The sequence below is a fragment of the Dermacentor variabilis genome, chromosome 9 (genome assembly GCF_050947875.1).
Source record: "Dermacentor variabilis isolate Ectoservices chromosome 9, ASM5094787v1, whole genome shotgun sequence".
Classification (NCBI taxonomy): domain Eukaryota; kingdom Metazoa; phylum Arthropoda; class Arachnida; order Ixodida; family Ixodidae; genus Dermacentor; species Dermacentor variabilis.
This window is the reverse complement of record NC_134576.1, coordinates 149,752,779-149,771,776: the sequence shown is the minus strand read 5'-3', so window position 1 is coordinate 149,771,776 and position 18,998 is coordinate 149,752,779. Positions and strand designations below refer to the sequence as shown.

The window sequence follows — 18,998 nt, the reverse complement described above, 5'->3', positions numbered from 1 at the left end:
CATTTATTTAATGTAAGAAGGTGTGTTTGATATTGTGTTGAATTTTGCGATGATTTCATGCTGCTGGCAAAATTTCATCTGTAGAACCCGCTTAGCCACTGGATGTCTAAGCTTCGCAGGAAAGCCAGCCTTTGTGTAGCAAGAGGCACAGGTTTGCGAACAGCGAAGGTGCACTTCTTTACAGATTCTACCCTCAATTGTGCTTAAAAGCAAATGTGACGAGTGACAGCTTGTACAGGGTCAAATGGCTTTGAGTTTACAAGAAATTGATGCAGTACAATAAGGCACAGGTTGGTGAGAACGGACAACTAGCGGAAATTACTCAATTTTTCAAAGCTGACATAAGCTAAATACACAATCTTTTTGTATAATGGCTTTCTATTAATTTTTTAACCAATGACAATATTAACTGCTGTGTTCCAAAATGTTAAAATAAACTAACTTGCTAATAAATGCATGCACAATATTCGATCCGATTTTGATGCTAAGTATTTGTATTCGATTCAAAAGAGAAAATTTTGATATTTGCACACCCCCACTAAATATAGTTCTTCAAAATTCCCAAAGTCTTCCCTTACTTATGAGCCAGGTGTGCCCTTCATGGGCACTTCTGCCCCAAGTTCATAAGCTCTGGACAACCTTTGCACATCAATTTTTCTCTGAATGTAATACGGGACCAAGCCTGAGAGGAAATGCAAGATCTTAGCACCGACTAGCCATGTTCAGCTATTCCCATTTTTAAAAAAGCAAACGCAAAAGGAGCTAATCTTACATAGTGCACTGTCAAAGCGCCCCTACCTGTCGCCACGCAGGTCATCATAGAGCTGAGAAGAAATGAGTGTGGGTTGACAGAAGGGCTGCACGGTTTCCGTGTCATGGGCCAAAGGCAGGAGTTCATCCTGCAGGTCAACCAACAATGCATGTGCGTTAATACAGAGAAACATGAATTTAAATTTGGCTCATGCTACCATTCTGGCTCCGCACTAGCACTACAAAGGTTTTCCACCACAAAGAGGCCCAACAAAGCGAGTAACAAATTTTTACAAATGTTCCAGCTGGATAAATACAGTCTATCAACAAAATCAAGATTTTTTGACACCAATCAGGCTTTGAAAATTGGTACATACATAAGCAAGAACACCTTGCACATTACTCATCCCAGCCATACAACTGGCTGCATCTACTTCAACATTGCCAGAAATAATTTCTGCGACTTTCAAAGGCCTAATTTCATATTTGCAAGGGAACAAAATAGTATGCTGTGCACTAGAAAAGGTCATGCTGGTCACAAGCTCTAACAGTAATTAGTCCTGTAGTAAAAATAGCGCATCGAGTACTTTGGGCACAACATTAATGTTACTGCAATGCTTGCAGCAGTAGCGAAAGTCAAACGCACTCATAAAATGTGATGGGGACCAATTAAGTCACACTTGTGCTTCTTCGAAACAGTGGCTAAGGCAGGGAAACGATAACGTGGGAAATCATCTGTGTTCCTATCAGGGTTGTCCCCAAGATGGGCCTTGACAGTTGGAACGGTTAGTTTGCATCCCTACCAATCTGTGAACTTCAAATTTCACAAAAATATTATAAACATGATTCAGAGGGGGGAGGTGGAGAATAGTACACATTTCTTTTTCTACCTTGCTTTGTGCACACGCCTTTTGTTGGATACAAACACCCTTTATTAACGATGACTTACCTTTATATGCATCACACAAGCAGCACCAAAGTTGAAACTACGAAGACTGACAAGCAACATAATGTTTTTAAGATCACAGTTACTTTTTCAGCAATACTGCTGCTGATTTCACCTGTTTCAGGAATTGGTCTGAAGCAAGTACTTCTCCAGTGCCTTTTCGCTATGTCCCAATGGAAGGTGTGGAGAGCAACAAAAGGAGAAAATTTTGCGGAAATAATAATTTTCCGTAAAACTTGATGCAACATTCATAAAACAATAAAAGGAGCCTAAATTTGTCAAGTATATGAACTTGAGCTGGTGTCGTGCACACACTAAATGATCAGATCTTATTGGATGACAGTGAGCACTCACTGTCACACCACTGGTGAGATGAACAGCGGCACTGGGAAGCGAAGGCTTCGTGCTGCCATTCACTTCACCACATCCCCAAAACTTAGATTATGCAACCTGCAACACTAGGAGCATGGGAAGAAACCATTCATCTTGACTCCCCTTAGACTTTGCACCTGCAGCAGATAACCTCCAAAATACAGCACGCAGGCTGCATATGCCTTTAGCCATGCGAACGGATGCCATGCACCATCATGGCCGAGCTTGAGAAGCCGCAACCTCATCTTCCTTTAGTGTGTGCTTGGTCACGTGACCTCCAATATAGGGCACCACATCAAGCCACTACTCAACTCACCTTCGCACACTTTCCCTTCTCACACCTGCAGCACACGGCACATGGGCTACTATTTCATACCACACTTTGATTTTACACAGAACATCACAGCAACAATGAAAATTGCACCCCGTCCCCCCTTCCTATTTGATATCATGAGGAGCAGGTACCTCAACACAAGGGCAAGTACTGATGGTGCACTTCGTGCTCATCTGTCTTGTTTTTGCTTGCTTCGAATCTTCATCACTTTGAAAGTCATGAAGAAGGAGCACTTCGATTCAAATAAATACAGCGCTACCACACTGCCACACTATCTGTGTGGGCTGCAACTCACGCTGGTAGTCAACATGGATGCAGTAGTTGCTTCCTTGAAGGTGATCACGTTGATTAACAGGAATGAACATCACAATGCAACAGCAGATGTACACTAGTAATTGTGGCAGCCTGCAGTGTTTAGCAGGCGTCCACTGTCGTTGGAATGTGGGTGCTAGGAAATAAACCTGCTCACTGAGCCCAAGTAGCAGGTGTCATTTTTCAAGAAATGTTTGTAGTAACTCAATTATTCCATATACAGTCGAACCTACTTATAACAATATTTAAGTGCCCCAAAAATTCCATTGTTATAACCAATCATTGTTATAACCAGATTGCATGAAAAAAGCAAAATAGGGGGATGGCAGTGCTCCTCCCCACCATCTTCATTCATCCGCCTGCTGATTGTGCCGACTCGTTTCGCTGTTCAACTGAGCTTCCCGCGCACTCTGATCACATGTAAAAAGCCACGGCTATTGCCATTCCAGAATGGATTGCTATAGCAACTTCAAGGAAGGGTCATGGGTGGCAGGTGACATGCAAGTTCCACTGAGGCATCACTTTGGTGGCTACAAAAGGGGCCTTAAATATGCGAGAAGGTTGCTACAGCAGCCAGTCAGCTTTAGAAATCCAGAAGAAATGCTGGGGCAAAATCACCACAAGCATCTCCCCACATACTTCTCACTGGATTGCATGAGAAAACCGCATGTTTGTCAGCTTTGCTTGTTTTACGCAAAGCTTGCTGACATCCTTCTCCAAAGCATCCAGGTGCTCCATGTAGTGCTGCAGAAGGTCCCTAGCAATAACGAAGCTCCTGAGGGACTGAATCATCTGCAGGGCCTCCTGTGAGTACAATAGTGATGCAGCCTGCCCTATTGTGCCATTGCTGCAGCCATTGCTATCACTGTCAATATCCAATGCAAGTGCACTCGCGAAGATCACCTAATCAGTTGCAAGTTCTGATGTTTCTAATCCATCGTCCGCATGTAGAAACGCTTAAAAGACCTGAAGCATCCTCGTCGACTGTGGACATAAGTTAAGGCATCACTTTATTAGTGGAGCTCTAAAGGCTTTGTATAAGTCACTGCTGTCTCAGACAAAGCACGCTTTCCTAAAGCAGTTCCTCACTGTAGAAGCACTTACTTCGAATTATGCACCAAAGATAAACTACATGGCCATCAATAGATTGATCTTCAAGTCCGGTTGCTCCCTGCTTGTCTGTGTGGCCACATCCGTCAACAAGACTAACTTGTTCAGAATGCAGCGACGATATGTGACCTTGAAATCGGCGACCACACCAACGTCCATGGGCTACAAGCCTGCCATTGTGTTCGGCAGTAGGAAAACACTTCCACACTTAAAAGCTTAGGTATGGACTAGTGGGAAGTACAATTACTTAGGATGAGCCTTCCTCTTAGATCGCTTGATACGTTGGTTGAAAGCCAAGAGCCACTCCCGAAAAAAGTTCTCGCATCATCCACGCCTTGGAGTTGTGAAGGCGGCATACCAGGATCCTGGCAGCACTGTGGAGGCAGCAGGGATTTTTTTATTTCTCTACGACAAATCTGAGGCACTTGTCGTTTTTATCCATGTTGGCACACTAAACCAAAGTGAGGCGCAGCTCGCTGTTTTTGCCGCTTTTAGAAATGTCTCTTGTGAGTGCATGCGTTTTGGAAGGCAACATTTGGAACAACAGACCTGTTTCGTTGCCATTATCTATGTCAGTGTCAATGTAGGTGTCGAGGATGCGGGTAGCATTTCCTCCACCCACTTCTGCTTCACCTACACCTCAAGCAAAGCTTCCTCGCCGGCGACTGCTTGTAAACAATACCGTGCCTTTCTTTGAAGCGCTGTATTCAGCCGCCACCTTGCTGGAAGTCCACATTGTTGGTGAGTAGGGCAAACTGCTTTGCCTTCGTGGCCAGAATTGGTTCGTTGATAGGCAAGTTCATGGCATGAACACTGAGAAACCACTCGTAGAGGGCCTCTTCCACTTCCTTACAGACACCTTGTCGAACGTGTTTTTGCCCGTTGTATACAGAGCAGTTTCATTTGTTGAACTTCTCTGCTGTCCAGATGTCAGTTGCAATAGTCCGTATTTCTTCACCAAGACACTGTACTCAGTTTCCAAATCTATAACAGTGTGCTTTCTTTTCAATGGCAATGTCGTGCATTGCCGATGATCAGCAGGTGCATAGGCCATCTTTCGTTTCGGCGGCGAGTCAAACGAAACGGAGTAACTATGTGGCCAGGAACGATGCAACCAACAAAGATGTGCATGAGGAGCAGCTTAATCCGTTGGCAGAACTGCAGGGAATGAGGGGCAAGCAAGCAATGTGGGAGCAGAGCTGTCAGCGCAGGTGGCGTGGACAATTCGCGTTTCGTAGGGTGGCGCGGTGTGGAAGGGCGATGGGAGAGGTGCGAGAGGCTGGCAATGCGGTGAAGGCTGGAAAACATGTTCTACTGTATGAGCACGCGGCGGCCATTGGAGCAGCGGGTGAGGGTGCACAGACTTGAATTTCTTTCTTTGTTTTTCTTTTCAAGCATTTTGTATTCCATTACCATTTGGTACAGACGCCCAGTAGCCAGACTTCATCGTTACAACTGATAATGTGGCAAGGAGGCATTGCAGTAAGTGGGCTATTTCAACACAGAAAACATACGAAAGTTGGTGGCATAGCAGCTTCTCATTATTATAACCGATAATATTGTTATGGAAGGATAAAAGAAGAGAAAGAAAGAAGACGATCGTGAGACACTGGCTGCTACGTGTTGTTGCTGGTCAGCTATCTTTACCACATTGACTCTGGTTGTATATATATTGTAAACACAGTCTGTCTACCACTCCCAAAATCCCCGTAACAATATTGTTAAAACTGGCATCTTTATAAGTGGGTTTGACTGTACAATCAAGCAGCTATCACAGAGAGCTTCTCTCCTGTAGTTGCGCCTTGCCTCAGTGGCCACTTATGCACAGCCATGTGCAGGATTTCCGAGTAGACAGGCAGGCTCTGGAGGAACTCTTACTGTAAGAAGACTTTCTAGAATAAGCAGCTTGTCCCAGCCCACTCAATTCTAGCTGCCTTGATGAATCAGAGCAAGCTCTCCGAATTGTGGCATGCTCTGCAGCCACTGTTGCTAATTTTTCCATAATAAAAGCTATTTTGACTGCCTTGTAGTGTGTTAGGATAGGATTTTTGAATTTGGAGGGGACAAAGTTCCTTTTTGAGAAGTGCTGGTATATGACTGAGTTGTTTGCATGTGCCCGTCTATCTGGTGCACGTCCAACAGTGTGTTTCAAAGGGCAGCAGTACATGCTTCCTGTCTCTTCGTGATAGTACAGTGATAGCTTTGAAAGCCCAGCAAACAAAGGCCTTATCACTGCAGCGCAGTAGTCATAAGCAAGCAATGTTCAAGCAGAATATAATGTTGGGCAAGTTGGTGCATAGCTTTAACGAAAGATTTGTGGCCCAAAGAAAGTGACAGGAAACACACAAGTCCTATCCTGTCTTTCTAGTGTTTCCCGTCACTTATTTTGCACCACAAATTTTCTGTTAAAGCAATGTTCCATGGTGAACAGCCTGTAGCTGTTGGCCCAGAGTAGCACAATGCACTGGATATGCAGGGGGTTCCTAAAGTATACTTACGTTGAAGGATTTATGTTTCAGCCATACTGCAGCAAAGAAGGCAACATGCCAAACACTGCTCCTGGCTTGTTAGTAAGCTTAGCGATTGATGGGAATCAAATCAACATCAAGGCTATGAGAATGCTGTGGCTGGACACGCGAGCTCAGCAGCAGAACACCGTCACCTCCATACCACAGTGTTAATTTCAAAGATTAATCGCTCCATGACAAGTTTAGCATAGCAGCCAAGGCACAGGTGCTTTCATGCCTTTGCCCATTGCATGAGGACCAGCACAATTAAAATGCCCACTATAGGGCTGTGGTGAGGACTTCTCCCAATTGGCATTTTGAGACATGCATGCATCATAATCTACAGCAAGGTCCCATTTAGGTGGTTAGCACATTAGCATTGTGACGTTTACACCAGGCCACGCCATGTCAATGCACAAGACGGGAAAACTTCGTACATAGCCATTTCATCATGGCTTGCTCTGGCAGAAGAAAGAAAGTCCCAGATGCCTTGCTGGATCCAAAACATCAAACGCTGCACTGGCACTTTGCCAATCGTTCATTTGCTCAAACGATGGCACCTGTCCTTCAATCAACATTGTTCTTGCAGCTATAAGGAATTACTGCATAAGTATGCTAATAACACAACTATCGACAAAATTTTCATAGCAGTCTTAATTGTTGTATCGTCATGGCACCGCACGTGCCTATGACGCTGGGTGCACCTGCTGTAATCACTTTCTTCCCTTACTCTCTATTTGTCCGTTCCCCTCTTTCTTGCTCTGTGCTATATATTGCACGCGATACCCGTAATAAACGTTCTTTGCTCGGTTGATCTTCTTGGGAGTACGTGGTTACTTCAGTGGCGACGAGGGTGGGACGAGCCTGCCGCCCACCAGCAACACCCTGGTAGCCATGGCCGGATACGCAAGCCCATCGCAGTTTGAGGAAGCTACGGACCACTGGCCGGCATATCTAGTGTGGCTAGAAGCTTTCATTGAAGGCAACGGCATCACGGAAGAAAAGAAGAAGCGAGCATTGCTCGTAGCAGAGCTGAGCACTCACATGGTGGCCGTCGTTAGTGGACGCTGCACGCCAAAAAAGGTGAACGAGCTGTCGTACAATGAAGCACTCGACATACTGCAGAAGCATTTTTCGCCCAGCCCGAATAAAACAGCCCAATCCTACAAATTTTTCTCACGGAACCAGATGCCAGGAGAGCCAGTCAGATTTTCTTGTAGCCATTTGGCAATTGGCGGATACCTGCAACTTCGGCACTTGACTTCACAGAATGCTCCGAGACCGTATAGGTTGCGGCTTGCAAGACAACTCGGTACGTCGTCAACTGCTTTCGAAGGCATCCTTAACAAGAAGCGAAGCAGAGGAAATCGCCTTAGCAGTGGAAATGGCGGAAGAAAACAGGAAGACGTTGAAGACTGCGCCTGAAGACGAAGGCGTACACATGTTAAGAAACATGTATGCACGACGTGAAAGTCGGCCACCGTGCTTCAGGTGTGGAAAAACAGGGCACGACCCCAGAACCTGCCGGTTCCGCTCAGCGAAGTGCTACTGGTGCCTGCAGCGCGGTCATGTTCGCAAGATGTGTCCTGGACAAGCATACAGCAGAACGAGGGAACCGTTCACATGGCCACACCAGCAAATTAATGCCGTGCATCCGTCAGCAGGAAACTGCAGCGATCCGGGATCAGAAGCTCTGTTCCTCGTTGAAACGGCAGATAATTTCGTTGGAAACATTCACACTGTAAAGGCAATAATGTGTACACTACTTTGGAATGGAATAGCGATCAAGATGCAGCTGGACACAGGGTCCCCGGTTTCTATCATCACTTGGCCCACCTACATACAGCATCAAGATGCCTGGCCGAAACTGCAAGAATCACCGCTCAAGTTGTCATGCTTCCTTGGACCACTGCCGGTGCATGGCCAGTTACAGCTCGACGTTTCCTTGGGTTCGAAGACTACGAAAGCCACATTGGCGGTGCTGAGTTGTTCCGGGCCGAACCTGTGTGGCCGGGACGTCATGACAGTGCTGGACCTTCTTGGGGAGCCGGTGCTCAGCGCAACGCAGGAAGGTGAGAGTGCAGCCATTCGTGAAATTGACAATGGCGTTCAAGTCTTGTTAGAAGAATTTTCCGACGTGTTTCGACCCGAGTTAGGGCTCATAAAGGGACCGCTCGCCTGTTTACCATTGCGGGATGATGCTGTTCCTCGGTTCTGTAAGGTGCGGCCGATGCCCTACGCATTGCGCTCAAAAGTGGAGGCCGAAATTGATCGGTTAGTTGAAAATGGAATTATTGCCCCGGTCGCGCACTCGGAGTGGGCGGCACTCGTAGTGGTGGTGGTAAAGCGTAACGGAAACATTCGCTTATGCGGGGATTTCAAAACTACTGTCAACCAAGCCTGCCATACGATCCAGTATCCTCTCCCGCGCATAGAGGACATCATGGCGACGTTAAACGGCAGTGAAGTTTTCACAACTATCAATCTCCGGGACGCCTACAATCAAATTGCGTTAGACGAAGAATCGCAACTGCTCACAGCGGTGAATACACAGAAGGGCCTTTTTTGCTTCACATGCCTTCCGTTCGGAGTAGCCTCTGCGGCAGTGCTATTTCAGCAACGCATGGAAACAATTTTGCAAGGACTGCCCAGAGTACAGGTCTATTTGGACGACGTAATCATTGCAGAAAAGCGGAATGACGCCGCCACCTTACGCCGAATTCTGGGAAGGTTCCGCGAGTTCGGGGTGCAGCTGAATTGGGAGAAGTCAAGATTTCGTGAGAATGAGGTTGATTTTTTGGGTTACAAGATCAACGATAAGGGCGTGCATGCCAAAAGGGAAAATCTTGAGGCTATTCTGGACGTCGGCACACCCAAAGGAGTGCCCGAGTGAAGGTCATTTTTGGGTCTGGTCACCTATTACAAAAGTTTATACCGCAGGAAGCCACGATCCTTGCACCTCTGTACGAACTATTGCGTGCCAGGACAGAGTGGAAGTGGGGCATTGCTCAGCAGCAGGCGTTCCGAGAGGTCAAAGCACTGATAAGTAAAGCAGAATTTCTTGCCCATTACGACCCGGACAAACTGTTGGTACTAGAACGTGATGCTTCATCAGTCGGCATTGGAGCCATCGTTTCACATGGCACAGCTGAGGGGATGAGGCAACCCACTGGCTTCCGCTCCCGCACACTCACAGACGCAGAGCGGAAGTATTCACAGCTTCAAAAGGTATCCCTGGCATTAGTGTTTGGAGTGGCGAAATTACGGGCATATTTGTTGGGTAGGAAATTCACGCTTCTGACTGATCACAAGCCATTAGTCAGTATTTTCAATCCAGATAAGCCGGTTCCAGCCATGGCGGCCGCCCGCATACAGCGGTGGGCCCTCCAGTTGAGCACCTACTCCTACATCGTCAAGTTCAAGGATGGCAAGGCGAATGTTCCGGCTGATGCACTCAGCCGCCTGCCACGGGCAGCGCCTTCCAAGGAAGTGTCCGGAGACGTGGACGGTGCTGATGACTGTGAGTACGTGCTTCTCACCGCCTGTTTGGACAGTAGAGTGCTGTCAGCCAAACAACTGGCCCGCTATACGGCCGAAGATGAGGAGTTACTTGTGGTGCAGAAGTGGGTGCAGGAAGGATGGCCTCGGCATTTAGACGTGAAGCAAGTCACTCTGAAGCCGTACCTAGTCCGGAGGGACGAGCTAACTGTGAGAGAAGGCCTGGTGTTCTGGGTCCACCGAGTCGTCGTGCCTAAAGCAGCCAGGAACGCAGTGTTGCAGCTGATTCATGAGACACATCAAGGAATCACCACGATGAAGAGACTAGCTCGCTCGCTGCTTTGGTATACCGGCATTGATAAACAGATTGAGCAGCTCGATAAGACGTGCCACTTATGTGTTCAAGCTGCACCGATGCCTCCACGCCAGGTACCAGACCCGTGGCCGGAAACCAGGCAGCTGTGGTCTCGTCTGCACATTGATTTTGCGGGTCCGGTGGATGGCTACATGCTATTAATTGTGGTCGATTCCCACAGTAAGTGGATGGAAGCTGTGCCTTTGCAAACTTCCACAACTGGGACGACCATAGATGCCCTGCGCACCCTCTTTAGCACTTTTGGGTTGCCGCGCACAATCGTCACAGATAATGGGCCACAGTTTGCAAGCCGGGAATTCCAGACTTTCAATACAGTGAATGGAATAAAGCACATGCGCACTGCACCATATCACCCTCAATCGAATGGGTTGGCGGAACGAGCGGTGCGTACCATAAAACAAAGCCTGCAGAAAAACAGGCAAGGATCAATGCAAACGCGGCTGGCCAGGATCTTGCATAACTACCGGCGAATGCCGCTGTCGGGCGGAAAAACGTCGGCTATGCTGCTGATGGGGAGTGAGCTACGCTCCCGATTAGATAACTTATTGCCATCAGAAATAGAGCGTTACAGTTACGCTTTTGCCGATAATTTGTTGTAGAAGGATAAACCAATTTGGGTGCGAAACTACGGTTGCCTCAGAGACCCATGGACTCAAGCATGTGTCCAAACAACAGAGGGGTCTCGTATGGTGACTGCCAAGGGACCGGAGGGTGAACTAATGCGACGACACATGGACCAAGTGCAACCGCGTGTGGCGGTGCAGGACTCGGAGAAAGTGCAGCCGCGTCTCTCAGCCAGAGGCGACAGAGCAGTCGACAAGACCGCTAGTGCGAATACGACGGATGAGACCACAACCCTGGAACTACGAAAGTCTACCCGTTCGAGAGGTCCCCCTGACAGGTTCTCTCCCTAAGAGTAGAGGAGACTGTTGTATCGTCATGGCACCGCACGTGCCTATGAAGCTGGGCGCACCTGCTGTAATCATTTCCCCTGTTGTCCCTTCCCCTCTTTCTTACTGTGTGCTATATATTGCACGCGATACCTGTAATAAACATTCTTTGCTCGGTTGATCTTCTTGGGAGTACGCAGTTACATCATTAATTAAGGGTGATCATTCAGGACATTAGCCAGTGGTTCTGTAACAAAAACTATTTGCATGGCTTTATTGTGCAGACCTTGATTTACCAATATTTCTGATCTAACTCCTTGACTTTGCAAAGTGATTAAGGCAATTTTACAAGTTAGTATAAGTTACAACATAAGGCTTTGAAAGCCTCTGCATAGAACCTCTAGGAATTTGGCAGAATATCACAGAACAGGTTCTGAGAGATGTCACAGCCATTTTAGGATTTTGCACTGATGACAAATGATTCACTTTGTTGCGGAAGGCAAGAAACTGTAGTGCTTATTAGTGCATTAGGCTATACTGCTATCTAACCTCAACTTTAGTGTGATTAAACCATTCGAGGGCCATCAAACCATGAATGTTCTTGCCCATGAAATTTGTGCAGTGTCAAGAGAGAGTGCTGCATGTGATGGACATTCACAGCAAAAGGTGAAAAAACCTCTGGTCATCTGTGGCCTGGTACTACATGCAACTAAAGGGATGAGGACCACAGTGCACCTACATTTATACCTGTAGCGTGCCAGTACCATGCATGACTATGAGACCCTTGTCTGAATTGTATGCAATATTTTTAGCATTGACCTATATGTGTATCAAATCAATAAAGCATTTAAAAAGTGCTACACGCACTTAAGTCACTAGAATAGCATACTTGATTACATAGAATAGAAAGCACCTTCACACATTTGCTTGTTTAAAGTATTGGTTCTGCAACTTTTAGCCACAACAGAGCAATATGTAGTGGTGCACAAATATATACAGCAGGCAAGACAACAGGGATAAATAACACTGTGCTACTAACACCTGACATTTTGCAGTAGGTGGTTCATAAATATGTACAACCCCAGCCTGGGCATCTAACCTTTGGCCATCAAAAGCCATATAATCAATGCTGTTGAACATCAATCAAGCAAGAAAATGAAATCCTCAAACATCTTCCTCAAAAGCTCACCTAGATGTTTATTACTCTGGGTCGCAAGGTGATGGCCCTTGCACAAGACAGTTCGCTCATTAGCGGTTGAAACAAATCACTTCATATCAAAGCAATGTAGCTCACAACAAGTTGCACAAACAGGCATGTATGAATAGAGATAGGAAGGCAGATGCATTACCAATGTTTACCAACAATCAACTGCAGGCTAAGTTAATTTCATGATGTATGCCCTATGTTTCTTTTCATCTCGCCAGACACCTTCAGCTGCCAAATTGGCTTATATATGACCACTGGCTGCGTGTATACTTCTGCTGTCCTCCTGTGCTCACATTACACTATATACAATGCAATCTTGTTGTTTATAGTAAGCAGTTTTCGGATAGGACACAAGTAAAAGACACAATATAAGCACTGAATAACAGCTGTGGATCTATTCACATTTGCTAAAATATATGAGGTAAGAAAAACAAAGCAGCACAGACGCAGAATGAGAAATGCCAGATAGGGCACACTAAAAAAATTGAAGTACACAAGGTTGCCTAGCAACCGTGCTCTTTTTTTCAAAGCAACACAGGTGGTTTACTTATGCAGGAGTCTCCTGCTACTAGTTGGCTTAGTATGTTGGTAAAGAAGAGTGCCGACATAGAATGATGCAAGGCACAGGTCCCATATTATGTCCTCTGTTTGTGCCCTTATCTTTCAACAATGCTTCTACACGATCTTGTCAAGCTTGCTCCATACACCAGGGTGCGTAGCTTATTAAAAGCAGCATGAGAGCATTGTATACTGAGTGTGCTATTGAATTCATCACAACCAGCCACATAAAATGAAAAGCATTCAATTATGATCTACCCCAAAGGCATAGAATTCTAAGAAATCAAAAAATTAACTATATCATCAATGAAACTTCTATTACTTTTTTGTTCTTTTACAGCACCAGAGCAGTTGCCAAACCGAACACATAGTTGGAAGTGTGTGCTGGTCTAAAGCACCAGCACACGCTTGGGATGTGCATTCAGGGGGCACCTGTTGCAACATGCACTTGCATTAGGCCTCCCAAAACTGCAACACACATACGCTTTGTGGCACACCATCCATAATGCTATGTCCAGCGATGCATCACATCCTTAGCTCAAGAGCTTGGCATCTCGGCTAATGCCACTGGTCACCGCTCAAAAAAGCTGAACGGACAAAAAATGCCACATGCACGAAAGCAACCTTTTGATCACTTTTCGCAGCACTGGTACCAGAAAGACCAGCCACATTGAGAGCAAAATTCCATGCGCAGTAAATGAACAAAGGGGCTGTGAGGACATCCTTTCGTTGGTGTCCACTTGGCACGCGTCTAGGCTTTGCCACTCCAACATTGCCTTCGATGATTGTTTCCACGGTGATGTTCATTATGGCGCATCTGCAAAGCACCTCACTGTTGCCTTTCTACACAGCACTCTGTTTTTCATCGGTTACCACCAGTTATCATAAGCATGTGGCAACTCGTGGGAGTTCTGAACAATCTGGACAGTATATTTATCGGTTTTATGGGGTGCTTGCCAAGCCCTAGCCAGTGTACTGTAATACGTGTGCTGCTGCTTGGATTCGAAGCGTATGCAACTATGATCAACATGAGCGTGTGCGGAGTCTGGACGGCCAGTGTTTGAGGGAGACAGACAGAGAGAAAGAGAGCGAGAGTCCAGTCGCATGCTGCAGTGAAGCTTCCCAGACAGAGGACAAAGAAAGCGGGACATGCTCATCCTTGGACACAAAGCCGTGCAGCGACAGCCATGGGAGAAAATAAGCCGCCACCGGCGCGCCGCATCCCCGCCACTACCTTGGCACTGCCTGCCAGGACGGAGCTCAGCTGGTGGCATGAGGCAGGACGGGCCAGGGGCACTGCCGATGCTGGCGGAGGATCCGGCACTGAAAGCTTGCGGCTCGCCGCCTCTGCTGAAAAGGTGCTCCGCACAAGACTGCCGCCACGCACGCTGGCAATGGTTGTCACGCCCTGTGCCATGATTCGGCGGCCTGATGCACGAAATGACTGCTCCATCTCGCGCCCCAGCAGTGCCGCTTCAAGGCGCTCAGTGTCCAGTGATGCCCCGACTTTCCCACGAGGTTCCAGTGCAGCAGAGACCACACTGATGATGCTGAGGTCGCCAGCTGACAACGACCGTGCAGACGCCACCAGCTGGCGCGAGTTGCGGCGCGCAGGTGGCGGCAGCAGCTCAAACGCACTTGGTGCAAACACGTCACCATTGGCAACGCACGCTGGGATCGGCGTAAATGATCGCGGGGGGGACACAAGGATGGTGGGGCTCTGGGGGCTGCCCCTGACCAGCTGCACCAATCGAGGAAGCTCGTTCAGCGGTGGGGGGTGCACATGACCTCCTACCTGCGGCGGCAGCTGAGCATCCGTCGCTGCTGCTCCACTGGGTGCCGGCTGGGGGGGTGGTGCTGAAACCTGCGCCTTCAACAGAGACGTCTTCGCTGCTGCACTTTTGTGGTGTACCAAAGCCTTCAACATAAGCCGTATTAGTAGATTATGCTTGTGCAATAGCAAAACGCTTATCATGGGTGTTAAGCCAGAAAGGACATCCGACAATAAGGGCATTCTAAAGGAAATCATGTCAAACCTGCCAGAGAAAATCCTTTCTCCAGAGATAATCAATAATTTTTCTTTCAAATGAAATTTTGAAAGAAAACCTTACCACTCATTTAATGCTGCTCTTAAGTGTCCCTTCATTACAAAAATCTCTAGTTGAACACGCCAATTTTTATATGCATAAGCATTTCTATGGCCACCCAATGAGCAAGAAACATCCGTCCATCTGTCTGTCCTGTAAGACGATTGCTTTCGAGATTGGGCATGCAGGAGTGAGCGAATGGACCTTTATGCTGCCTCTTGCTTCAACAAAACTAAGCGGTGAGAACACAGCATGCATGAAGCTATTGGTACTACCCACACTGTGTTCCCATCGCAGATCGCTTTCAAGATAAGGGCCCGCGCAGCCGCACCATATGCAGTAGCCGCCAGAGTATGGTTAGGCCACGGTTGAGAATGGTTCGATGCGGATGGATAAAGCATTGAAGAGTGATAATGGCTTATAATGATCAGAACTTCATCAGTACACCTGGCACCACCACCTGCAGTAGTTTGCTTGCCTCATGACTTCACCTTGAGCCGCCGTTCGCAGCAGTTCGTGTCGCCGCAACACTGTCATTTATGCTTATCAGATCACAAGTTTCATAACCTCGATAATGACACCGGGCTGCATGTAGGTGAGCAAGTGGCACAATGCGCACACATACTAAGACAACTTCAAGAGGATTTCCTGCGCAACTTTTTTTTCTAGAATGCACGGATTCTTAAGGCTCATAAGTGGTTGACTGCTTGGGAAAAAATATGGCTTTCAAGTTCAACTAAGTCCCACATTCTTACACAATACACTGTATTAGTAAGGTCCATCTAACATATTACTGCCGAGCTATACTTCTCCAAGAAAAAAAGGCGACCTCCGTATTATGTCACCAACTTCGGGAATTCACCTAAGCCTTCCGACTTTATATTTCTAAGGCATAATGTAATAAAAAAATTGTCGCCAAACCCATTTCAAACTGAATGCTGCTAATGTGATTGGCATTGCAAAAGTATAGCAACACCCATATTGACAAACCCTTCACTTCTATATAGCAGACTTGTTCAATTTTTCAATTATCCGACATCTTCACTTCTCTGTAGCTCAACACTACCTACTCAATGACCGCTCTGGTCCCGTTCACTTCCCGTCACTTCTTTCTCCTCACTTGGCAGCTTCCAATGCTGATTTTTTTCACTTCTTTGTAGCAGACTTGTTCAAATTTCTGCTATTAACTTCTTCTTGGCTCTTGCTCCCCTTGCCTATTTGGGTGCCTATCCAGTGGCAGATGCCCAGTCTGGAAGATTAGCGAACAATGTTCACGCATGCAGTAGTGCTACGCGCCCAGTTGCGCCCATGTCGTCTGCTCAGGCCCGTTCCCAATGGCCCAGTTGCACACATTCAAAGGACCGAAGTAGTCTCTTCCCAAATTGCCTACTCAGGCACATGCCCAGTGACCCAGATTGGCATGACAGAGGATGGACATTGTTAAGAAAAATGCGTGAAATGCGTCAATCCAACTATGTATAGGTTGCGTTCAGATAAGGATAGACTCAGGGGGGGTCTCAACTATTCTTAGTCTTCATACAAATTTTTATATGAAGTGTGAAAATGTCTCTGTGGAAAGGGCTCAACCTTCGTTTTGCAAAACTTAGCACGGAATTTTGAAAAAGAGTCATACTTAACCAAAGGTGGAAAAAAAGCATTTGAACGACTTCCAGATTTTACATCTTCAGAGGCCTATCACTCTAGAATGAATGCACAGTACCGTGCCAAAAGTTGCTTGGTAAATTGACACAACTAGCACTATTGACCAAGAGGAAGTTAAGTTTAGGTTACGTTCTTAAAAAAATGTCCGAACTTCGGTTTTCGACCAACTGTCTCTGATTGACACCAAAGTTCAGGGACTTTTGGGGCCATCTTAGCTAAGGAGATGAAGTTGAAAAATATTTCTGGCAATTATTAAAAGGTTTCTTGCAAATTAAAAGAAAATTTGTAACTACACCACATATTTATTTCATTGTAAAATCCCAGAAATGCCAAAATTGCAAGAATTGTGAGAATTGGAACATTTTAGAGACATCTTAAATAATAATTATGGCCTGTATTTATTAAAATTTTATAGAATACCCAGACAGGACTGGTAAATCTAGTACTGCAAAACATAAAAGTTGCATTATTATAAGTAAGAAAATTGAGTCTATTTTAAGACTCACGTTTTCGTTTAAGACTCATGCTTTTGCTTGTATTTCTGAGAATTGTATTGCGACTGCGGCAGTAGCAGAGCAGTCAATTTCTTACAAGCGCGAAATGTTCAAACCACGTCTGACTGATTGAAGAAGGCACCACTGTAGGTTAAATGAGGCATAAAATTCCCAACTCCCAAGCGCTTAGGCCCACAGCATTCCTAGAACCCCCCCATTTCCTCCTTCTCATAAGCTCTAGTAGAACTGCTGTTCAAAGCTGTAGAAAAGCTGGGAGCTGTCAAGGTCGCCTGCTTTGTGCAAGGCTCAGTGTGGTATTGATGCGGCGGTGCAACTAATCAATTTGAATAGCTACTTGGGAGCACTAGTTTTCGGATGCTAAGGGACAAGCAGACACGACGAGCGAATGATACGCGAATCTAGGCATCTAGGTAAACGGTGCAAACTTTTCCCTTTTTTATTTTTACACACAAGTGTTAAGTGCTGTTCAAATTCAGTCAAAATATATTGTGTACCTAGGTGCTTTCAAGACCACGTGCATGTATGCGATTCCGGGAAAAAAAAAGTTAGGCCCATGGAGAATTGACACTATAGCGTGCAACCTATGATGATCAGCAAAACCCATGGTCATCTAAAAGATGTGTCTTGTTCTAATAATACAATAAAAATTGCACTCATTTTTGTTGTAGTAAATAAAAGTGACTCAGATGCATGTTTTTTTTTTTTTTTTGTCTTTTTAACCATGAAACGAGTTTTCAGGGCCGCTGCATCTGTATTTCTACTAGGGTACGCTGAGGTAGCAAGCAGGCGAAAGCGTGTACAGCAAGTTTTTTTTAGACTGGTTGGCGCATCCTATTTCTGGCATCGATCTCTAGTTACATCTGCTATCTAAAACACTCCCTGTGTACATGAAAGTGCATCAGCCTAGTGGGAAAGTGCAATCACACCACTGCAAAATAGGTCCCGAACATTTTAATTTTCACTTAAATTTTTATTCTAGACAAAAATCCTTCTATGCCACGTTACTGCAACTCCTTTTGTAACAGAGATTTTCTGTCACACACAACAAATCTTAACTGAGGCAAGGTGCAGAAATCTTGTTATCGAATCGCAAAACGTAGCAAATTTTAAAAGCGCGTTGTAAAGAGAACACAGGGTTATAGATGTTAACCCTTTTACTCTGCATCTATACCACCTCTCACCCGAAATTAGGGCAATCTGAACTTATTTAATTTTTGCTCGACAATGCGTGACAAAGAGGGTTATTTGGACATTTTTTAAGGTGCTTTGGATTAAGGGTTCAACTTCAACTTTTTTTATACTGTTGTTTGTTAAGTGCTACACATTTTCAAAATAATGCGGTAATTGCTTGAAACTGGATGGCAAACTAGGAAAAAGAGGGCATGAAAAGTAAGGTTGGCACCTAATCTTTTTCTTGAAATAAAACAAATTTCCAACTTCTGTAAAATTACATGAGGACCTTGCAAAAATGTGCTGCTATACTCTGTTACACTCTATAGTCTATAAGTACTGAAATTAAAATAGGAATTTTGATCCACTTCGGTGTTCAATGGCATAGGTAATTAGAAGGTCAATGGCGCACTTATCCCGATTTGGTTTATAAAGCGATGAACTACACAGTGGTTGGACTTAATTTCAATAATGCACAGGCAGCCCGAGCATTATTGAAATGCGGGGTTATTTATAAGCTATCACAAGGCTAGTAGAGGTCGACTAACTTATCATTCGGGACTGATTTATCATTCGCAATGTGGGTTGAAAGGGAGGATGTGAAGATGTCATATGAAAGTGCAAGAACCACAGCTTCAGGTTCAGGATTTCTGAAAGAAGTTATTTGTGTTATCTAGAGCCAGTAAAAATCAGTCGAGCAAGCA

At 45.7% G+C, this 18,998-nt stretch overlaps 1 protein-coding gene across 19 annotated transcripts in view; it reads right to left on the bottom strand.

Annotated features, from left to right (window-relative positions):
• Positions 1-18,998, bottom strand: part of Wnk (Wnk kinase) — a 541,117-nt gene that overhangs the window by 289,282 nt on the left and 232,837 nt on the right. For 10 of the 19 annotated variants that reach the window (XM_075670005.1, XM_075669987.1, XM_075669988.1 and 7 more), the window contains 2 exons: positions 14,095-14,730; positions 799-899 (listed from right to left, as the gene is read on the bottom strand). In XM_075670005.1, the coding sequence (XP_075526120.1) occupies positions 799-899; positions 14,095-14,730 (737 nt within the window). The remainder of the gene's footprint in view (positions 1-798; positions 900-14,094; positions 14,731-18,998) is intronic. The other 9 variants (XM_075669999.1, XM_075670001.1, XM_075670002.1 and 6 more) reach the window with 4 other exon arrangements.